This window comes from Salvelinus namaycush, chromosome 6 (genome assembly GCF_016432855.1).
Source record: "Salvelinus namaycush isolate Seneca chromosome 6, SaNama_1.0, whole genome shotgun sequence".
Classification (NCBI taxonomy): Eukaryota; Metazoa; Chordata; class Actinopteri; order Salmoniformes; family Salmonidae; genus Salvelinus; species Salvelinus namaycush.
Window position 1 is genome coordinate 51,021,021 of NC_052312.1, and position 21,007 is coordinate 51,042,027.

The 21,007-nt window shown below is 44.6% G+C and overlaps 1 protein-coding gene across 2 annotated transcripts in view; it reads left to right on the top strand.

Moving 5' to 3' along the window:
* The window catches only part of cand1 (cullin-associated and neddylation-dissociated 1), an 81,278-nt gene that overhangs the window by 33,390 nt on the left and 26,881 nt on the right, over window positions 1-21,007 (top strand). Inside the window, exons 5-10 of one of the 2 annotated variants that reach the window (XM_038996792.1) lie at window positions 633-889; window positions 2,628-2,733; window positions 3,181-3,326; window positions 15,865-16,016; window positions 16,270-16,410; window positions 17,927-18,071. In XM_038996792.1, coding sequence (XP_038852720.1) covers window positions 633-889; window positions 2,628-2,733; window positions 3,181-3,326; window positions 15,865-16,016; window positions 16,270-16,410; window positions 17,927-18,071 — 947 coding nt within the window. The remainder of the gene's footprint in view (window positions 1-632; window positions 890-2,627; window positions 2,734-3,180; window positions 3,327-15,864; window positions 16,017-16,269; window positions 16,411-17,926; window positions 18,072-21,007) is intronic. The other variant, XM_038996793.1, reaches the window with a different exon arrangement.

Below are 21,007 nucleotides of genomic sequence, written 5' to 3' on the forward strand. Positions count from 1 at the left end.
CCGCTGGTCTGGACCCAGGTTGGTGTGTGTTCTCCACTGTCTGACCGCTGGTCTGGACCCAGGTTGGTGTGTTCTCCACTGTCTGACCGCTGGTCTGGACCCAGGTTGGTGTGTTCTCCACTGTCTGACCGCTGGCCTGGACCCAGGTAGGTGTGTTCTCCACTGTCTGACCGCTGTTCTTGACCCAGGTAGGTGTGTTCTCCACTGTCTGACCGCTGTTCTTGACCCAGGTTGGTGTGTGTGTTCTCCACTGTCTGACCGCTGGTCTGGACCCATGTTGGTGTGTTCTCCACTGTCTGACCGCTGGTCTGGACCCATTATACACTATAGATGGTCATTGGATTACTTTATTACAGTCAATTGAATATCTGAAGTTATTTCTGATTTCTGCCTGTAATAATTAGTTTGGGACGGTACAATATTCTGGGGTTATATAACTGTTTCTGGATCAGGACAGTACGGGAAAATATTTGACTAGACGGGACAGGAATTCTTTTTTTACTCCTGTGCCAACCTCTAGTCTGCTGGTCAACTTTCACCCTCCTGTCCTGCCTGCTTCCTCAGCTGACCAGACCCTACGTAGCCTATCACTACATAACATAGTGCTAACCTCTCTCCCTCTCCTCTAACAGACAGGGGGGTCTCCTGGTCAACTTTCACCCCTCCATCCTGTCCTGCCTGCTTCCTCAGCTGACCAGCCCCCGCCTGGCGGTCAGGAAGAGGACCATCATCGCTCTGGGTCACCTGGTCATGTCCTGTGGGAACCTGGTGTTTGTGGACCTTATTGAACACCTGCTGTCAGAGTTGTCCCGTAATGACTCCATGTCCACCACACGTACCTACATCCAGTGTATCGCAGCCATCAGCAGACAGGCCGGACACAGAATCGGTGAGTTTCATGGAGACACACAGACATGGGCTAGTGATATTAGTCATGTAGATCACATATTGGAATATCTTTCTTTTTCTAGTTGAACAGTTGAAAGAGAAACCCTGCAGTCATTTGTGTGAGACACAATGTCAGAACATTTTGGACCTTTTTTTATATTTGGAAATGTCAAACAATTTAGCCAACATTTTCAAGTTATTGACCCCTTCTTTAGGCGGCAGGTAACCTAACCCTCTAACCCTAGTGGTTAGAGCGGGCTGAATTAATATGTATCATTTGGAGCTGTTCTCTCTTCTCTCTCTTCTCTCTCTTTCTCTCTCCCGTCTCTTCTCTCTCTCTCCCGTCTCTTCTCTCTCTCTCTCTCTTCTCTCTCTCTCTCCCGTCTCTTCTCTCTCTCTCTCCCGTCTCTTCTCTCTCTCTCTCTCTCTCTCTCCCGTCTCTTCTCTCTCTCTCTCCCGTCTCTTCTCTCTCTCTCCCGTCTCTTCTCTCTCTCTCCCGTCTCTTCTCTCTCTCTCCCGTCTCTTCTCTCTCTCCCGTCTCTTCTCTCTCTCTCGTCTCTTCTCTCTCTCTCTCTCTCCCGTCTCTTCTCTCTCTCTCTCTCTCTCTCTCTCTCTCTCGTCTCTCTCTCCTCTCTCTCTCGTCTCTCTCTCGTCTCTCTCTCGTCTCTCTCTCTCTCTCTCTCTCTCGTCTCTCTCTCGTCTGTCTCTCTCTCGTCTCTCTCTCTTTCGTCTCTCTCTCTTTCGTCTCTCTCTCTTTCGTCTCTCTCTCTTTCGTCTCTCTCTCTTTCGTCTCTCTCTCTTTCGTCTCTCTCTCTTTCGTCTCTCTCTCTTTCGTCTCTCTCTCTTTCGTCTCTCTCTCTCTCTCTCCCGTCTCTTCTCTCTCCTAGGTTTTATCGACAGCCAGACTTCAGCCAAGTCCATCTGGGAACACCTTTTAGATTTCAATTAGGCTAGATGTGTTTGTTTTAGCTATTGTACTTAGTCGAGCCCACGGCTCCTCGGGGAGCCTAGGCAATTGAAGTATTTTATCATTTTCTAGGTGAAATAATATATTAGACTATTTCTTTTCCATCAGACTTCTTTTTAAAATAACCCCGAAGGAAGTCATTGTCTCCTTGATGTTTGAGAGAAGCCATTACTCCTGGTCAGGGACGTGGAGGGACGTGAAAGTTTGTGACATGAGACGGGAGACTCTCCTCTTTCTGTCCTTATTTACCTGTCAATCTGTCACTTTCTCCTCTCTCTGGAAGAGTGGAGGAGGGAGAGTGTTTTGGAGTGTGGAGGGAAACGGAGAGAGGAGTCATTGAGGCTAGCTCCTCTTTTTCTCCCTCTTTTCTCCCTCTTTTTCTCCCACCCCATCAACCAATCACACGCTGTGTTTGATGAGCCAGAGACGGCAGTGATTAAGATGTGGCAGATTACTTCAGTGAAGAGCAGCACTCCAAAACTATTTCTCCCTCCGGTCTCTCTCCATATCCTGCCATCCCCTGTTTTAATTAACTTTTCTTGTCATCTTGAAAGAGCTCGCTCTACAATTTTGCTAAAAACACAAAAGCCTTTATCTAGCTGTAACTTGTAATTTGCTTTTCTCAGTGAGTTCTGGGCCTTTTTTGAAGTCGGGAGGCTTGCTTCCCTTCATGTCACATTTAGATGAAAGAATATGAAGTTGTTACTAATAGATTGACGGCTAACATTCAGTTTGAATGGAATTATTAACGTGTGTGTCCGCGTGTCCTCAGGTGAGTACTTGGAGAAGATCATTCCACTGGTGGTGAAGTTCTGTAACATAGACGATGACGAGCTGAGAGAATACTGCATCCAGGCCTTCGAGTCCTTCGTCAGGAGGTGAGAGACACACGTCTTATTTTAAACGGCTTCAGAGGTCGGGAGGGGGTTTTGTTTTTTATGTTCAGAGAAACACAGAACGACAGAAAAAATGAATCCCAGAATTCTCAGTGAACTGGGTAGTTTATTCACGTTCACCCTGAAGTGTTTGGACCTGTGTTGTGATTGGATACTCTAGTCTCGCTTCTCGTCTACGTTTAGCCTCCCACTGTTTCTGTGATTAGAAACCCTTTCATCCGTTCTATCTTGTGCCTTTTATGGATTACATCAAACAAGTGTTTGGGAGGGAGAGAGGGACAATTAGTGTTGGAAGATTACTGTGGTGCTGTCTATCCTCCCAGATTACCATGAGGAGAAGAAAGGCTGAGAGATGGGAGTCTTTATTAGTGGAAACTAAAGGGAACTCAACCATGAAGGACTTTTCAATCTCTCTCTCTCTCTCTCCAGGTGTCCAAAGGAGGTTTACCCACATGTGGGCACCGTCATCAGCATCTGTCTGAAGTATTTGACCTACGACCCCAACTATAACTACGATGACGAGGATGAAGATGAGAATGCCATGGATGCTGACGGAGCAGACGAAGACTATCAAGGTAAACACTCTCTCACACACCACACACACACACACACACACACACACACACACACACACACACACACACACACACACACACACACACACACACACACACACACACACACACACACACACACACACACACAAAGACTCAAGGTACTGCGAGAGCTCATGGTCATTCAACCTCACGTTTATTTCTTTATCCAGGTTAGTCTCCTTCAGATTATCAAGTAGTCTTTGGTGGTATACCGTATTTGTAAATAGTCACAGGATAGTTTTTTCAATACCGTCAATTATTTAATTTTTAATAAATGTGTATATCTGTAGCTGCTTGTTAAGTTAATACCTCCAGTCAACTTGTTCAACATGTTAGGAGATCAAGCAGATGGCGTTCTTCATTTCACCGGTCACATTATTTTCCGTTAGTTCCCCAGAACAGTTAACCTCTCTAGGGTATGTGGGACGGTAGCGTCCCACCTCGTCAACAGCCAGTGAAACTGCAGGGCGCCAAATTCAAAACAACAGAAATCCCATAATTAAAATTCCTCAAACATACATGTATTTTACGCCATTTTAAAGATACACTTGTTGTAAATCCAGCCACAGTGTCCGATTTTCAAAAAGGCTTTACGACGAAAGCAAACCAAACGATTATGTTAGGTCTGTACCTAGTCACAGAAAACACAGCCATTTTTCCAGAAAGAGAGAGAGAGGAGAGGAGTCACAAAAAGCAGAAATATAGATAAAATTAATCACTAACCTTTGATGATCTTCATCAGATGACACTCATAGGACTTCATGTTACACAATACATGTATGTTTTGTTCGGTAAAGTTCATATTTATATCCAAAAATTTACATTGGCGTGTTATGTTCAGTAGTTCCAAAACATCCGGTGATTTTGCAGAGAGCCACATCAATTTACAGAAATACTCATAATAAATGTTGATGAAAATACACGTGTTATGCATGGAATTTTAGATCCACTTCTCATTAATGCAACCGCTGTGTCAGATTTCAAAAAAACTTTACGGAAAAAGCAAACCATAAAATAATCTGAGTACGGCGCTCAGACTACAAATCAACCCAAAGAGATATCGCCATGTTGGAATAAACAGAAGTCAGAAATAGCATTATAAATATTCACTTTGATGATCTTCATCAGAATGCACTCTCAGGAATCCCAGTTCCACAATAAATGTTTGTTTTGTTCGATAATGTCCATCATTTATGTCCAAATTCCTCCTTGTTGTTCGCGTGTTCAGTACACAATCTAAACTCACGACGCGCGTGCAAGTCCAGCGGAAAGTACGGACGAAAAGTCCAAGAAGTTATATTACAGTCCGTAGCATGTCAAACGAAGTATAGAATCAATCTTTAGGATGTTTTTAACAAATCTTCAATAATGTTCCAACCGGAGAATTCCTTTGTCTTCAGAAATGCAATGGAACTCAAGGTAACTCTCACATGAAAAGAAGCATTCCACCAGCAAAGACTGGTGCCGTTGCTGACGTATGACGTAAAGGTAACGTAAGGGTAATGGCGGACTGAAGGGATTTATGTAGAGCACCTCAAGATAAAACATAATATTCGAAATATCTGCTAAATTAGACTAAAATATTAGCACTACTTAATCTGGTGAGTGATAACCTTCAATCTGGACAATAACACAAAACAAATCCTAAAACTAGAGACATTTATCGACAAATATTACGAAAACAGGCAACAACCAAACATGACGGAGAGTAAGACAGGGGAACCGATTACAAAACGAAAACGTGACTCTTCTACAGACACTGATGATTTAATATTCTCACCACCGGGAATGGTAAAGGTCGAAACCGATCTGTTAAAATCAATAAATGACAAACTGGGTATACTTGAATTAGTTAGTAAAGATATAAAAGAGTTGAAGGCAAGCCTAGAGATGAGTGATGAAAAAGCTGCGACATTGGAGAAGCAAACACACGCGCTAAAAGGGACAGTCAATAAGATTGAAACCGAAATGAATGGAATTAAAAAGGAGAACACCGTTCTGAAGGAAACCTTACTGGACATACAAACTAGATCCATGAGAGAGAATTTGGTACTTACAGGTATCCAAGAAAAAGAAGGAGAAGTTCCTGAATCTATAGTTAGAGAGTTCCTCCTTACAGCGCTTCAGATTCCACGCGAAGTTATCGACAAAATCCAACTTGAACGCGTTCACCGCTTCGGACAGAGAGGGCAGAGGTACGAACGCCCAATCGTTGCCAAATTTGCTTCATTTAAAGATAAAATAATGGTTAAAAGCCTGGGTAAAAGACTTGCTGGGACCAAAATTGGCATGAATGATCAGTTTCCGAAGGAAATTGCAGAACGGCGCAAAGTTCTGTATCCAATTTTCAAAGAAAATAGATTAAAAGCGAAACGAGTAGCTCTCGTCGTTGATAAACTATATATTGATAACCAGTTGTTCAGAGACACAAAGACTACTCCATGGCTATTATAAACATTACAAAGTTCTCATAGACGAGGGAAATAAACACAATTCAAGCCCGGTTACTGATTGTAACAATACAATAAAAAATATAGCTTTTCTATAAATCTTCACATATAACTAATTGAACACACAAGCACTAATTCAACATAGTGAAGATAAAAACTAAGTAAACAGAAGGCACAGTATGTGTGGATGGTATGGTTTGTGTTTATTTTTTATTTTATTTGTTATGTTTGGAAAGTTGAGTGAGTGAGTAATGAAATGGTTGCATATCCCAGAGCCAATGTATTGCTGTGAGCCGGGTATGAGAGGGCTTTCAATGTTGTTCAGATGATGGATATACTTTTATAATGAATTATACGTCTTATTTATTTATTGTCCTATCATGGAGAACTACATTTTTTATTTATTTTTTTATAAATTATATCTAATTATTTATTATCCTATTTTAATGGTACGGTCCATGGCACTATACCCTAGACACCCACCTGAATGACCCAGATACTAAGGAGAAGTCCCTAACTGTTTTATGTGCCCGCTGTAAGCGGTCTGTATGCAGCTAAAATGAGGTCAGAGACCAAGAGCAGCACTGCCCCCTCAAGATTCTGAGCCTGCTTGGCAGGGTTGGTCCTGCAAAGCCAAAGCCCCATAAAGGGAGAGCATAATATACAAGGAAATTCTCAAAGCTGCTAATGAGAACCTTGACGACCTTGTACCTAGCCGGTGGGGATTCCGGTGGGGTGCCCCCACCCAGGCAGTGGCAGTGCTGGCAACACTAGCTGCAGTAACCCATGGGGAGGGGGTCACACTCGGACATTCAGAGAGGGGGTATATTATTGTGGCCCTGGCGGCACAAAATCAAAGTCGGACTGCATGGAGATGCGTGGGGACATGGCCATGACGGGTGGCCGTATTGTGGGTGTTTCAGGAATAAGGTGTACATTTGACCTCCATTATCTAGGATATGACAATGGTAAATAAATCTCTCAATTTTTGCTAATTTTTTGTGCGGTCTTGCAGGCCTTCTCATGCAGCTGCAACTGCAAGTGCATTTGTAAATCATGACCCATCTTGAGTTGGGCTCTGGGATGGTGCAATTGTTGAGAAAGTGAGCTTATGGTTGTGTGGGGGTAAGGGCTGAGTGTGTGTGGGTGTATGTGTGTATCCCACAACTGTTGCGAAGGAAGAAGTAAAAGATGTTAGGGACAATAGAGGATGATCCACAGATATATATAATACAAATCGAGGTGAGGGCAATGGAAATGCATATGGTAATTGATCTTCTTCAATTCGGTAAATGGCACTGTATGCTCTTTTCAAAGAATGGATCCCAGTCGGTTCAGGGCTATGGGATACAGGGGGTCGAGGGTGGTCTACCGGGCATTGGGATGACAAGCCATCTCGAGATGAGGCCTTTTAGCGGGTGGAATAGTAGGGACCAATTGGAGGTTTACTTAGTAGAAATGCAAATATCATGGTACAACTATATAGACACTCAATCATTATGTTACTTTTTAATAGTACGTTTACAAAAATATATTCTGATTAAAAGAATGAAAGGTGTGTCTCATTATGGTAAGTGGTGAAATAAGTATAGCCAGTTACAATTGTAATGGCTTAGCAGATAATAAGAAAAGACGATCAGTATTTACCTGGCTAAAAGAGAAGGATTATAATATCTATTGTTTACAGGAAACCCATTCAACAGTTTTAGATGAAGTTTTGTGGAAAAAGAACTGGGGGGGCAAAATATATTTCTCCCATGGGCAAAGAAATTCAAAAGGGGTGATGGTTTTAATTAACAATAATTTTGATCCAAATGTGCAAATTGTCCAAACAGATCCTCAAGGTAGATGGATTATTTTAAATATGTTATTGGACAATAAACAAATATGGCTTGTTAACCTATACGGTCCGAATAATGATGATCCAAGCTTCTTTGAAAATATATATAAGAATGTATCAACTCTACAAGCAACACTAGACTCTATTATTATAGTGGGAGATTTTAATACGGTCTTAAATACCTCTATAGACCGGAAAGGAAATCACACTACAAACTATCACCCTCAGGCACTTAAGGAAATCATGAATGTCATGGATATATTGGAATTAGTGGATATATGGAGACTTAAATACCCTGATTTAGTGAGATATACATGGCGGAGGCTGAATCAAGCTAGTCGTCTTGACTACTTTCTTATACCATTCTCTCTGGCACCAAAAGTTAAAAAAGTGTTGATAGGGGACAGAATGCGGTCGGATCATCACATAATTGGCATATATATTTCTCTTACAGAATTTCCACGTGGGCGAGGATATTGGAAATTTAATCAAAGTCTACTAGATGATAAATTGTTTAGAACTAGGACAGAAGATTTTATAACTGACTTTTTCAGACATAACATAGGTACAGCAGATCCCCTTATTGTATGGGACACTTAAGTGTGCCTTTAGAGGCCATGCAATTCAGTACTCATCTATAAAACAAAGGGAATTTAGATCAAAAGAGTCCATATTAACAAAGGAAATTGAAGGACTAACAGTACAGTTAGATAGCAATAAAAACGGTACCATAGAGGCACAGAATAAGTTAGAGGAAAAACAAAAAGAAATGGAGGAACTTATTCAAGAAAGATCCAGTGTAATATATTATAAAAATAAAGCGAACTGGATGGAATATGGGGAAAAATGCACCAAATTCTTTTTCAATCTTCAATATAGAAATGCTACCAAAAAAAATGTATTAAAACTTGTTACAAATGATGGAGTCACGCATGATTCACCAAATGATATTTTGAAAGAGGAAGTAAAGTACTTTAAGAATATGTTTTCGTTTCAGGCTCCTCCATCTCCACTAACTGAAACTAATTGTATGGATTTTTTTCCTATTAATAATGTAAAATTAACATCTGTACAGAAAGACTCATGTGAAGGCCTAATTACAGAGGAGGAACTACTTGATGCAATTGGGGCCTTTAAGGATGGGAAAACTCCAGGGCTGGATGGCATACCAGTGGAAGTATACAAAACTTTTTTTGATATACTCAAAGGACCATTATTAGCTTGTTTTAACCACTCCTATATAAATGGTAGATTATCAGACACGCAACAAGGTCTGATATCGTTATTACTGAAACAGGACCCAAGTGGTATATATAAAGATCCAGTCCAATTAAAAAATTGGAGACCTCTTACACTTCAGTGTTGTGATGCAAAAATCCTAGCAAAATGCTTGGCGCATAGAATAAAAAAAAGTTTTGTCAGATATTATTCATCCTAATCAGACAGGTTTTTTACATGGACGATACATTGGAGATAATATAAGGCAAGTACTGGAAACAATAGAACACTATGAAATATCGGGGACACCAGGTCTGGTTTTCATAGCTGATTTTGAAAAGGCTTTTGATAAAGTACGACTGGAGTTTATATATAAATGCCTAGAATATTTCAATTTTGGGGAATCTCTTATAAAATGGGTTAAAATTATGTATAGTAACCCTAGGTGTAAAATAGTAAATAATGGCTACATCTCAGAAAGTTTTAAACTATCTAGAGGAGTAAAACAAGGTTGTCCACTATCGGCATATCTATTTATTATTGCCATCGAAATGTTAGCTGTTAAAATTAGATCAAACATTAATATTAATGGATTAGAAATCCGTGGCTTAAAAACTAAGGTGTCATTGTACGCTGATGATTCATGTTTTCTTTTAAAACCACAACTAGAGTCTCTCCACGGCCTCATAGAGGATCTAGATACCTTTGCTATCCTCTCTGGATTAAAACCAAATTATGATAAATGTACCATATTACGTATTGGATCACTAAAAAAATACACATTTTATATTGCCATGTAGTTTACCAATTAAATGGTCTGACGGAGATGTGGACATACTCGGTATACAAATCCCAAAAGAAAGAAATGATCTCACTCCAATAAATTTTTATAGAAAGTTAGCAAAAATAGATAAGATCTTGCTACCATGGAAAGGAAAATACCTGTCTATTTGTGGAAAAATCACCCTGATTAACTCTTTAGTCATATCACAGTTTACCTATTTGCTTATGGTTTTGCCTACACCTAGTGACCTGCTTTTTAAATTATATGAACAAAAAATATTCCATTTTATTTGGAACGGCAAGCCAGATAAAATTAAAAGGGCCTATTTATATAACGAATATGAATTCGGAGGGCAGAAATTATTAAATATTAAAGCATTAGACCTCTCACTAAAGGCATCAGTCATACAAAAGTTATACTTAAATCCAAACTGGTTCTCTAGTAAATTGGTACGAATGTCTCATCCTATGTTCAAGAAGGGCCTTTTTCCCTTTATTCAGATTACACCTGCTCACTTTCGGTTGTTTGAAAAGGAAATAATCTCCAAAATATCCTTATTTTTTAAACAAGCCTTAGAAAGTTGGTTGCAATTTCAGTTTAATCCACCTGAAAGGACGGAACAAATAGTACAACAAATATTGTGGTTAAATTCAAATATAGTAATTGATAAAAAAACTGTATTTATCGAAGAAATGTTTAAAAAAGGTATAATTTTTGTGAATGATATCATAAATAGGACTGGTGGAGTTATGTCACACATGCAGCTAACACAGACATATGGAAATGTCTGCTCTACCCAAAATTACAACCAATTAATTGCAGCATTACCACAAAAATGGAAGAGGCAAGTAGAAGGGGAAAAAAGTAAGGAACTTGTATGTCGGCCCTGTATTAAAGAACATAAATGGTTAAAGAAAAGTGTGATAAATAAAAACATATACCAATTTCATTTAAGGACCAAAAAACTGACAGCTGTGCCATATAAATTGCAAAATAGTTGGGAAGAGATTTTCGATGTACCCATTCCATGGCACATGGTTTATGAATTGATACGCAAAACAACGCCGGATTCAAAACTTCGAATTTTTCAATTTAAATTACTGTACAAAATTCTTGCAACTAATAGAATGTTATATATATGGGGTATACAATCTTCCCAGCTCTGCAGATTCTGTTGTGAGGAGGCAGAGTCATTAGATCATTTATTTTGGTATTGTCCATATGTAGCTCGTTTTTGGTCACAGGTCCAGGAATGGCTGAAGAATTGCAACATTTGCCTAGAACTAACGCTACAGATAGCAATACTGGGGGATTTGAAAAGCCATAGTCAATCAATCAATAATATAATAATTATTTTAGCAAAAATGTTTATTTTTAATTTACAATCTGTAGAAGCTATGAGAATAGGAAGGTTCAAATCTTTTGTGAAGCATCACAGCACAGTTGAAAAATATATGGCAAATAAAAATCCGAAATGGATGATGTTGGAAGATAGATGGGAAGGGTTGAGTGGAACTGAAGGGTGGGACTAATAACAAGATAAACAATGTAGGGCATACGGGATCTGTGAAATGTGTATAGGTGCGGAGCTTTTGTGAAATAGCACAGTTACAAGTGGAAATAAAATTGGATGGACAACAGAAATAGAGGAAGGACTAAGAACAAACAAGAGAGAACTATTATAAAGTAGTCTGTGTCTGTAAAATAGGTATAAGATGTATAAATTGAAGGTAAAAGCAGAAGTGTTTATTAGTTTACTCCAATTGGGGGAGCGGTGGTAGGGTTGCGGGGAATAATAATAAAGGTATATTCTTTAAAAAAGTATGTATGTCTATATAGGTATGTGTATGTATATATGTATATATGTATGCATGCGTGTATGGATATATATATTTACCCAAAAAAATATGGGGGATTGGAAATGATGCAGACAATTACATTGGAAGCAACATTCTTTCCGCAATATTAAGCTGATCCACCCAAAAAATAAATAAATAAATAAATAAATAAATCTCACATGAACGCTCGTGGCACTCTGGGAGAGACCTTACTCAATCTCTCATTCGCCCCCACTTCACAGTAGAAGCATCAAACAAGGTTCTAAAGACTGTTGACATCTAGTGGAAGCCTTAGGAAGTGCAACATGACCCCATTTCCATTGTATCTTGGATAAGCAAAGAGTTGAAAACCTACAAACCTCAGATTTCCCCACTTCCTGGTTGGATTTTTTTCTCAGGTTTTTGCCTGCCAAATGAGTTCTGTTATACTCACAGACATCATTCAAACTGTTTTAGAAACTTCAGACTGTTTTCTATCCAAATCTACTAATAATATGCACATATTAGCAACTGGGACTGAGTAGCAGGCAGTTTACTCTGGGCACGCTTTTCATCCGGACGTGAAAATGCTGCCCCCTATCCATAACAAGTTAAGAAGAGAAACATATAGGACTCTTCACCACTTCAGGAGAGACCTATAGGACATGTCTCTTCGGGGCTTAGGTTTCTGTTTAGATATCTGCCTCGGTGTGAGAGAAGTTAGGCTAGTTCTATCTATTAAATGGTCTTCCAAATGTGTCTTCCATTTTCAGGAGTCTTACTGTGCAGAATAACCCCCCAGTTGTAAGTCCCCACTGCACTGACACTGTTAGTGTGTCGTTTGTTGCTATGACTGTAAGAGCTCAGCCAGAAAGACAATCTGTTGCTTGGCCACGCATGAGCACTGTGAAATAAACATAGAATAATGCTAGTAAATATTGAAGGCAGCCAGCCAGCCTCCCTCTGTCTCCCCCCCTCCTTGTAATGAGACTGCATGTTATTATCTACAGGCTGAATGGACGACTGCTATTGGAGCGGGTAATGCTAGCTGCTTTCAGCAGACCTCCAGTCATTACTTCTACTACAACTGATAGAGATGGCTCTCTGTCCTTGTCATCACTAGCAGTGTGTGAGGACTGAGGACCAGACAGGCTTTTGTGTTGTCACCTTGTTGAAGCTTTCGCCTGAGTCTTCCCCTGTAACACGGTTCCTCCCAGGCGGGTGCATCTTATACTGTGTTGCTGAGTCTCTCCCTCCTCTCCCTCATCTCCCTCCTCATCTCCCTCCTCTTCCTCCTCTCCCTCTTCCTCCTCCCTCCTCTCTGTCCCCTTCCTCCTCTCCCTCCTCTCTGTCCCCTTCCTCGTCTCCTTCCTCCTCTCCCTCCTCTCTGTCCCCTTCTTCCTCTCCCTCCTCTCTTCCCTGACTCACACACACTCTGGTTGTCATGTCTCTCCACCAATCATAATGTGTGCTCCCAGAATGCTGAAGTATGTCATTTATAAAATGGGTCTTGACAACAACGGGTGTTTTGTGGCGCCTGCAGTGTTGCTCGTATCTTCCTCAGCACTATGCGTTAGCACAGTTTGCCAGTCATCCATAAATCATATTCCTACCTATTCCTATTGGCTGGTTCCTTTAATAATTCATGGTTCTGACTGACTGACTGTGTGTAGCTAGCTTGTAAACAGGCCCAGGGCAGCACAGTGCTGGGACTAGCCTCCTAGTCTACCAGGGCAGCACAGTGCTGGGACTAGCCTCCTAGTCTACCAGGGCAGCACAGTGCTGGGACTAGCCTCCTAGTCTACCAGGGCAGCACAGTGCTGGGACTAGCCTCCTAGTCTACCAGGGCAGCACAGTGCTGGGACTAGCCTCCTAGTCTACCAGGGCAGCACAGTGCTGGGACTAGCCTCCTAGTCTACCAGGGCAGCACAGTGCTGGGACTAGCCTCCTAGTCTACCAGGGCAGCACAGTGCTGGGACTAGCCTCCTAGTCTTATCAGGCCAAGGGCAGCACAGTGCTGGGACTAGCCTCCTAGTCTTATCAGGCCAAGGGCAGCACAGTGCTGGGACTAGCCTCCTAGTCTTATCAGGCCAAGGGCAGCACAGTGCTGGGACTAGCCTCCTAGTCTACCAGGGCAGCACAGTGCTGGGACTAGCCTCCTAGTCTACCAGGGCAGCACAGTGCTGGGACTAGCCTCCTAGTCTTATCAGGCCAAGGGCAGCACAGTGCTGGGACTAGCCTCCTAGTCTACCAGGGCAGCACAGTGCTGGGACTAGCCTCCTAGTCTTATCAGGGCAGCACAGTGCTGGGACTAGCCTCCTAGTCTACCAGGGCAGCACAGTGCTGGGACTAGCCTCCTAGTCTTATCAGGCCAAGGGCAGCACAGTGCTGGGACTAGCCTCCTAGTCTACCAGGGCAGCACAGTGCTGGGACTAGCCTCCTAGTCTTATCAGGGCAGCACAGTGCTGGGACTAGCCTCCTAGTCTTATCAGGGCAGCACAGTGCTGGGACTAGCCTCCTAGTCTTATCAGGGCAGCACAGTGCTGGGACTAGCCTCCTAGTCTTATCAGGGCAGCACAGTGCTGGGACTAGCCTCCTAGTCTACCAGGCCCAGGGCAGCACAGTGCTGGGACTAGCCTCCTAGTCTACCAGGCCCAGGGCAGCACAGTGCTGGGACTAGCCTCCTAGTCTACCAGGCCCAGGGCAGCACAGTGCTGGGACTAGCCTCCTAGTCTACCAGGCCCAGGGCAGCACAGTGCTGGGACTAGCCTCCTAGTCTACCAGGCCCAGGGCAGCACAGTGCTGGGACTAGCCTCCTAGTCTACCAGGGCAGCACAGTGCTGGGACTAGCCTCCTAGTCTACCAGGGCAGCACAGTGCTGGGACTAGCCTCCTAGTCTACCAGGCCCAGGGCAGCACAGTGCTGGGACTAGCCTCCTAGTCTACCAGGCCCAGGGCAGCACAGTGCTGGGACTAGCCTCCTAGTCTACCAGGCCCAGGGCAGCACAGTGCTGGGACTAGCCTCCTAGTCTACCAGGGCAGCACAGTGCTGGGACTAGCCTCCTAGTCTACCAGGGCAGCACAGTGCTGGGACTAGCCTCCTAGTCTACCAGGCCCAGGGCAGCACAGTGCTGGGACTAGCCTCCTAGTCTACCAGGGCAGCACAGTGCTGGGACTAGCCTCCTAGTCTACCAGGGCAGCACAGTGCTGGGACTAGCCTCCTAGTCTACCAGGGCAGCACAGTGCTGGGACTAGCCTCCTAGTCTACCAGGGCAGCACAGTGCTGGGACTAGCCTCCTAGTCTACCAGGTCCAGGGCAGCACAGTGCTGGGACTAGCCTCCTAGTCTACCAGGTCCAGGGCAGCACAGTGCTGGGACTAGCCTCCTAGTCTACCAGGCCCAGGCCAGCACAGTGCTGGGACTAGCCTCCTAGTCTACCAGGCCCAGGCCAGCACAGTGCTGGACTAGCCTCCTAGTCTACCAGGGTAGCACAGTGCTGGGACTAGTCTCCTAGTCTACCAGGCCCAGGGCAGCACAGTGCTGGGACTAGCCTCCTAGTCTACCAGGCCCAGGGCAGCACAGTGCTGGGACTAGCCTCCTAGTCTACCAGGCCCAGGGCAGCACAGTGCTGGGACTAGCCTCCTAGTCTACCAGGGCAGCACAGTGCTGGGACTAGCCTCCTAGTCTACCAGGGTAGCACAGTGCTGGGACTAGCCTCCTAGTCTACCAGGGTAGCACAGTGCTGGGACTAGCCTCCTAGTCTACCAGGCCCAGGGCAGCACAGTGCTGGGACTAGCCTCCTAGTCTACCAGGCCCAGGGCAGCACAGTGCTGGGACTAGCCTCCTAGTCTACCAGGCCCAGGGCAGCACAGTGCTTGGACTAGCCTCCTAGTCTACCAGGTCCAGGGTAGCACAGTGCTGGGACTAGCCTCCTAGTCTACCAGGTCCAGGGTAGCACAGTGCTGGGACTAGCCTCCTAGTCTACCAGGTCCAGGGTAGCACAGTGCTGGGACTAGCCTCCTAGTCTACCAGGTCCAGGGTAGCACAGTGCTGGGACTAGCCTCCTAGTCTGTGATGATTGATGAGTGTATCTCTGTCAAACTTCACAGGTCAAATCTCATTGGAAGGATTTGAGGTTAGGCAGTGATAATGTCTTGACCTGGAACAACCATGTGATGACAGTATTGTTTGTGGTAGTCAGGTGGTCGCTCTAGACTAGTAGATGTGCTGTGTGTAACCTGTGTTTGAGATGTTTGTGTTTTCTACCAGCTAAAGTGCATATCTGACATCATAATGCTTACAGGAGCATATAACTCTTTCATTGGCTGTAATAATAACTGCTGCTAGACTGTGTTAAAGTCTCTAACCTCACACCACCACCACCACCCTTTGACCTCTGACCTTTACAGGAAGTGACGATGAGTACAGCGACGACGACGACATGAGCTGGAAGGTTCGCCGTGCGGCCGCCAAGTGTCTGGACGCCGTGGTCAGCACACGCCACGAGATGCTGCCGGAGTTCTACCGGACCGTGTCGCCCGCGCTCATCGCCCGCTTCAAGGCACACACACACACACACACACACACACACACACACACACACACACACACACACACACTACCCCCGTGTTCCTCTAGGTCCACATCTTCCAGGGAGTTTTACCTAGCCGTCGGGCAGCCGATTTGTTTGCTCTCTGAGTCCGGGCCGGGTTAAAGTAAAAGCACTCTGATATCAACAGTTGTCACAAAAGGGCTTTATCAATACATTTTGATTGACTGATGTATTGGCTGATGTATTGGTTGATGGCTTGTAGGAGCGGGAGGAGAACGTGAAGGCCGACGTGTTCCATGCCTACCTGTCGCTGCTGAAACAGACACGTCCTGCTCAGAGCTGGCTGTGTGACCCAGATGCCATGGAACAGGGAGAGACTCCACTCACCATGCTGCAGAACCAGGTAAAACACAGAGAGAGAGAGACTCCACTCACCATGCTGCAGAACCAGGTAAAACACAGAGAGAGAGAGAGAGAGAGGCCTCCACTCACCATGCTGCAGAACCAGGTAAAACACAGAGAGAGAGAGAGGCCTCCACTCACCATGCTGCAGAACCAGGTAAAACACAGAGAGAGAGAGAGAGAGAGGCCTCCACTCACCATGCTGCAGAACCAGGTAAAACACAGAGAGAGAGAGAGAGAGAGGCATCCACTCACCATGCTGCAGAACCAGGTAAAACACAGAGAGAGAGAGAGGCCTCCACTCACCATGCTGCAGAACCAGGTAAAACACAGAGAGAGAGAGAGACTCCACTCACCATGCTGCAGAACCAGGTAAAACACAGAGAGAGAGAGAGGCCTCCACTCACCATGCTGCAGAACCAGGTAAAACACAGAGAGAGAGAGACTCCACTCACCATGCTGCAGAACCAGGTAAAACACAGAGAGAGAGAGAGAGGCCTCCACTCACCATGCTGCAGAACCAGGTAAAACAGAGAGAGAGAGAGAGAGAGAGAGGCCTCCACTCACCATGCTGCAGAACCAGGTAAAACACAGAGAGAGAGAGAGAGAGAGAGGCCTCCACTCACCATGCTGCAGAACCAGGTAAAACACACAGAGAGAGAGAGAGAGAGAGAGGCCTCCACTCACCATGCTGCAGAACCAGGTAAAACACAGAGAGAGAGAGAGAGAGAGAGAGGCCTCCACTCACCATGCTGCAGAACCAGGTAAAACACAGAGAGAGAGAGAGAGAGAGAGAGGCCTCCACTCACCATGCTGCAGAACCAGGTAAAACACAGAGAGAGAGAGAGAGAGAGAGGCCTCCACTCACCATGCTGCAGAACCAGGTAAAACACACAGAGAGAGAGAGACTCCACTCACCATGCTGCAGAACCAGGTAAAACACAGAGAGAGAGAGAGAGAGAGAGGCCTCCACTCACCATGCTGCAGAACCAGGTAAAACACACAGAGAGAGAGAGACTCCACTCACCATGCTGCAGAACCAGGTAAAACACAGAGAGAGAGAGAGAGAGAGAGAGAGGCCTCCACTCACCATGCTGCAGAACCAGGTAAAACACAGAGAGAGAGAGAGAGAGAGAGGCCTCCACTCACCATGCTGCAGAACCAGGTAAAACACAGAGAGAGAGAGAGAGAGAGAGGCCTCCACTCACCATGCTGCAGAACCAGGTAAAACACAGAGAGAGAGAGAGAGAGAGAGAGAGGCCTCCACTCACCATGCTGCAGAACCAGGTAAAACACAGAGAGAGAGAGGCCTCCACTCACCATGCTGCAGAACACACACACACACACACACACACACACACACACACACACACACACACACACACACACACACACACACACACACACACACACACACACAGAGAGAGTAGTATGTCTGATATTTCTCCTAGTGGTAGTTCTAGTGTGTATTAGTCAGTAGTATGTCTGATATTTCTCCCTCCCGCCGGGTGCTGCTGCAGGTGCCAATGATCGTTAAGGCCCTGCATAAGCAGATGAAGGAGAAAAGTGTCAAGACACGGCAGTGCTGCTTCAACATGCTGACGGAGCTGGTCAACGTGCTGCCTGGGGCCCTGACACAACACATCCCTGTCCTCGTACCAGGTAGGTTACTACCCTGGGGCCCTCACACAACACATCCCTGTCCTCGTACCAGGTAGGTTACTACCCTGGGGCCCTCACACAACACATCCCTGTCCTCGTACCAGGTAGGTTACTACCCTGGGGCCCTCACACAACATATCCCTGTCCTCGTACCAGGTAGGTTACTACCCTACCCCTAGAGCCTCACACAACACATCCCTGTCCTCGTACCAGGTAGGTTACTACCCTGGGGCCCTCACACAACACATCCCTGTCCTCGTACCAGGTAGGTTACTACCCTGGGGCCCTCACACAACATATCCCTGTCCTCGTACCAGGTAGGTTACTACCCTGGGGCCCTCACACAACACATCCCTGTCCTCGTACCAGGTAGGTTACTACCCTGGGGCCCTCACATAACATATCCCTGTCCTCGTACCAGGTAGGTTACTACCCTGGGGCCCTCACACAACACATCCCTGTCCTCGTACCAGGTAGGTTACTACCCTGGGGCCCTCACACAACACATCCCTGTCCTCGTACCAGGTAGGTTACTACCCTGGGGCCCTCACACAACATATCCCTGTCCAGGCATCGAGACATTCAGTTACTGCTCCATTAGAATGGGTAACCTACTATATAAAGTAGACAGGCATCGAGACATTCAGTTACTGTTCCATTAGAATGGGTAACCTGCTATATAAAGCAGACAGGCATCGAGACATTCAGTTACTGTTCCATTAGAATGGGTAACCTACTATATAAAGCAGACAGGCATCGAGACATTCAGTTACTGTTCCATTAGAATGGGTAACCTACTATATAAAGCAGACAGGCATCGAGACATTCAGTTACTGTTCCATTAGAATGGGTAACCTGCTATATAAAGTAGACAGGCATCGAGACATTCAGTTACTGTTCCATTAGAATGGGTAACCTACTATATAAAGCAGACAGGCATCGAGACATTCAGTTACTGCTCCATTAGAATGGGTAACCTACTATATAAAGTAGACAGGCATCGAGACATTCAGTTACTGTTCCATTAGAATGGGTAACCTACTATATAAAGCAGACAGGCATCGAGACATTCAGTTACTGTTCCATTAGAATGGGTAACCTACTATATAAAGTAGACAGGCATCGAGACATTCAGTTACTGTTCCATTAGAATGGGTAACCTGCTATATAAAGTAGACAGGCATCGAGACATTCAGTTACTGCTCCATTAGAATGGGTAACCTGCTATATAAAGTAGACAGGCATCGAGACATTCAGTTACTGTTCCATTAGAATGGGTAACCTGCTATATAAAGCAGACAGGCATCGAGACATTCAGTTACTGTTCCATTAGAATGGGTAACCTGCTATATAAAGTAGACAGGCATCGAGACATTCAGTTACTGTTCCATTAGAATGGGTAACCTACTATATAAAGTAGACAGGCATCGAGACATTCAGTTACTGTTCCATTAGAATGGGTAACCTACTATATAAAGTAGACAGGCATCGAGACATTCAGTTACTGTTCCATTAGAATGGGTAACCTGCTATATAAAGCAGACAGTCATCGAGACATTCAGTTACTGTTCCATTAGAATGGGTAACCTGCTATATAAAGCAGACAGGCATCGAGACATTCAGTTACTGTTCCATTAGAATGGGTAACCTACTATATAAAGTAGACAGGCATCGAGACATTCAGTTACTGTTCCATTAGAATGGGTAACCTACTATATAAAGTAGACAGGCATCGAGACATTCAGTTACTGTTCCATTAGAATGGGTAACCTACTATATAAAGCAGACAGGCATCGAGACATTCAGTTACTGTTCCATTAGAATGGGTAACCTACTATATAAAGTAGACAGGCATCGAGACATTCAGTTACTGTTCCATTAGAATGGGTAACCTACTATATAAAGCAGACAGGCATCGAGACATTCAGTTACTGTTCCATTAGAATGGGTAACCTACTATATAAAGCAGACAGACATCGAGACATTCAGTTACTGTTCCATTAGAATGGGTAACCTACTATATAAAGCAGACAGGCATCGAGACATTCAGTTACTGTTCCATTAGAATGGGTAACCTACTATATAAAGCAGACAGGCATCGAGACATTCAGTTACTGCTCCATTAGAATGGGTAACCTACTATATAAAGCAGACAGGCATCGAGACATTCAGTTACTGTTCCATTAGAATGGGTAACCTAAGGCGTGACGGTTCCAGGATCTCAGAAACGGCCTCCTGGAATTTTGACTTATGACATTGTCTACTGAGAATGGTGCGACAAACCAAAACATCCAGTCAGCGGCAGTCCTGTGGGTGAAAACAGCTTGTTGATGAGAGGTTGAAGGAGAATGGACAGAATAGTGCAAGCTAACAGGTGGGCCACAAACAGGCAAATAACGGCTCAGAACAGTGTCTCGGAACTCACAACTTGTCGGTCCTTGTCACGGATTGGCTATTGCAGCAGACGACCACCCTGGGTTCCTATCAGCTAAAAACAAGAAGAAGCAGCTCCAGTGGGAAGGCCATCACCAACACTGGACTATTGAGGAGTGGAAAAACACCAATTTGAGCAATGTTTCAGTGCCCTGAAGAATTCAGGCTGTTCTGGAGGCAAAGGGGGGTCTGACCCGGTTCTATATGGGTGTACCGAATGTGGATCTGAAATTTGTCCCCCAGACACCACACACACACACACACACACACACATGAGAGGCTGGAAGCAGCGTTGGATCAGCTACAGAGCTATATTTCCCCTGGAGCATCTCTTGCTCAAGGGCACAATGGCAGTAGTTGGCACCCCTCAGATTCTGATCTCACTCTTGCCAGACTTTTACCCCAGGCTAGCCTGGGCTCTCACCCAACATCTCTGTGCTGGTCCCAGGAACGAGGCTCCCGCCCTGGGCACGTTCTTCAGCCTCATCCATCCGGTCTGGAGG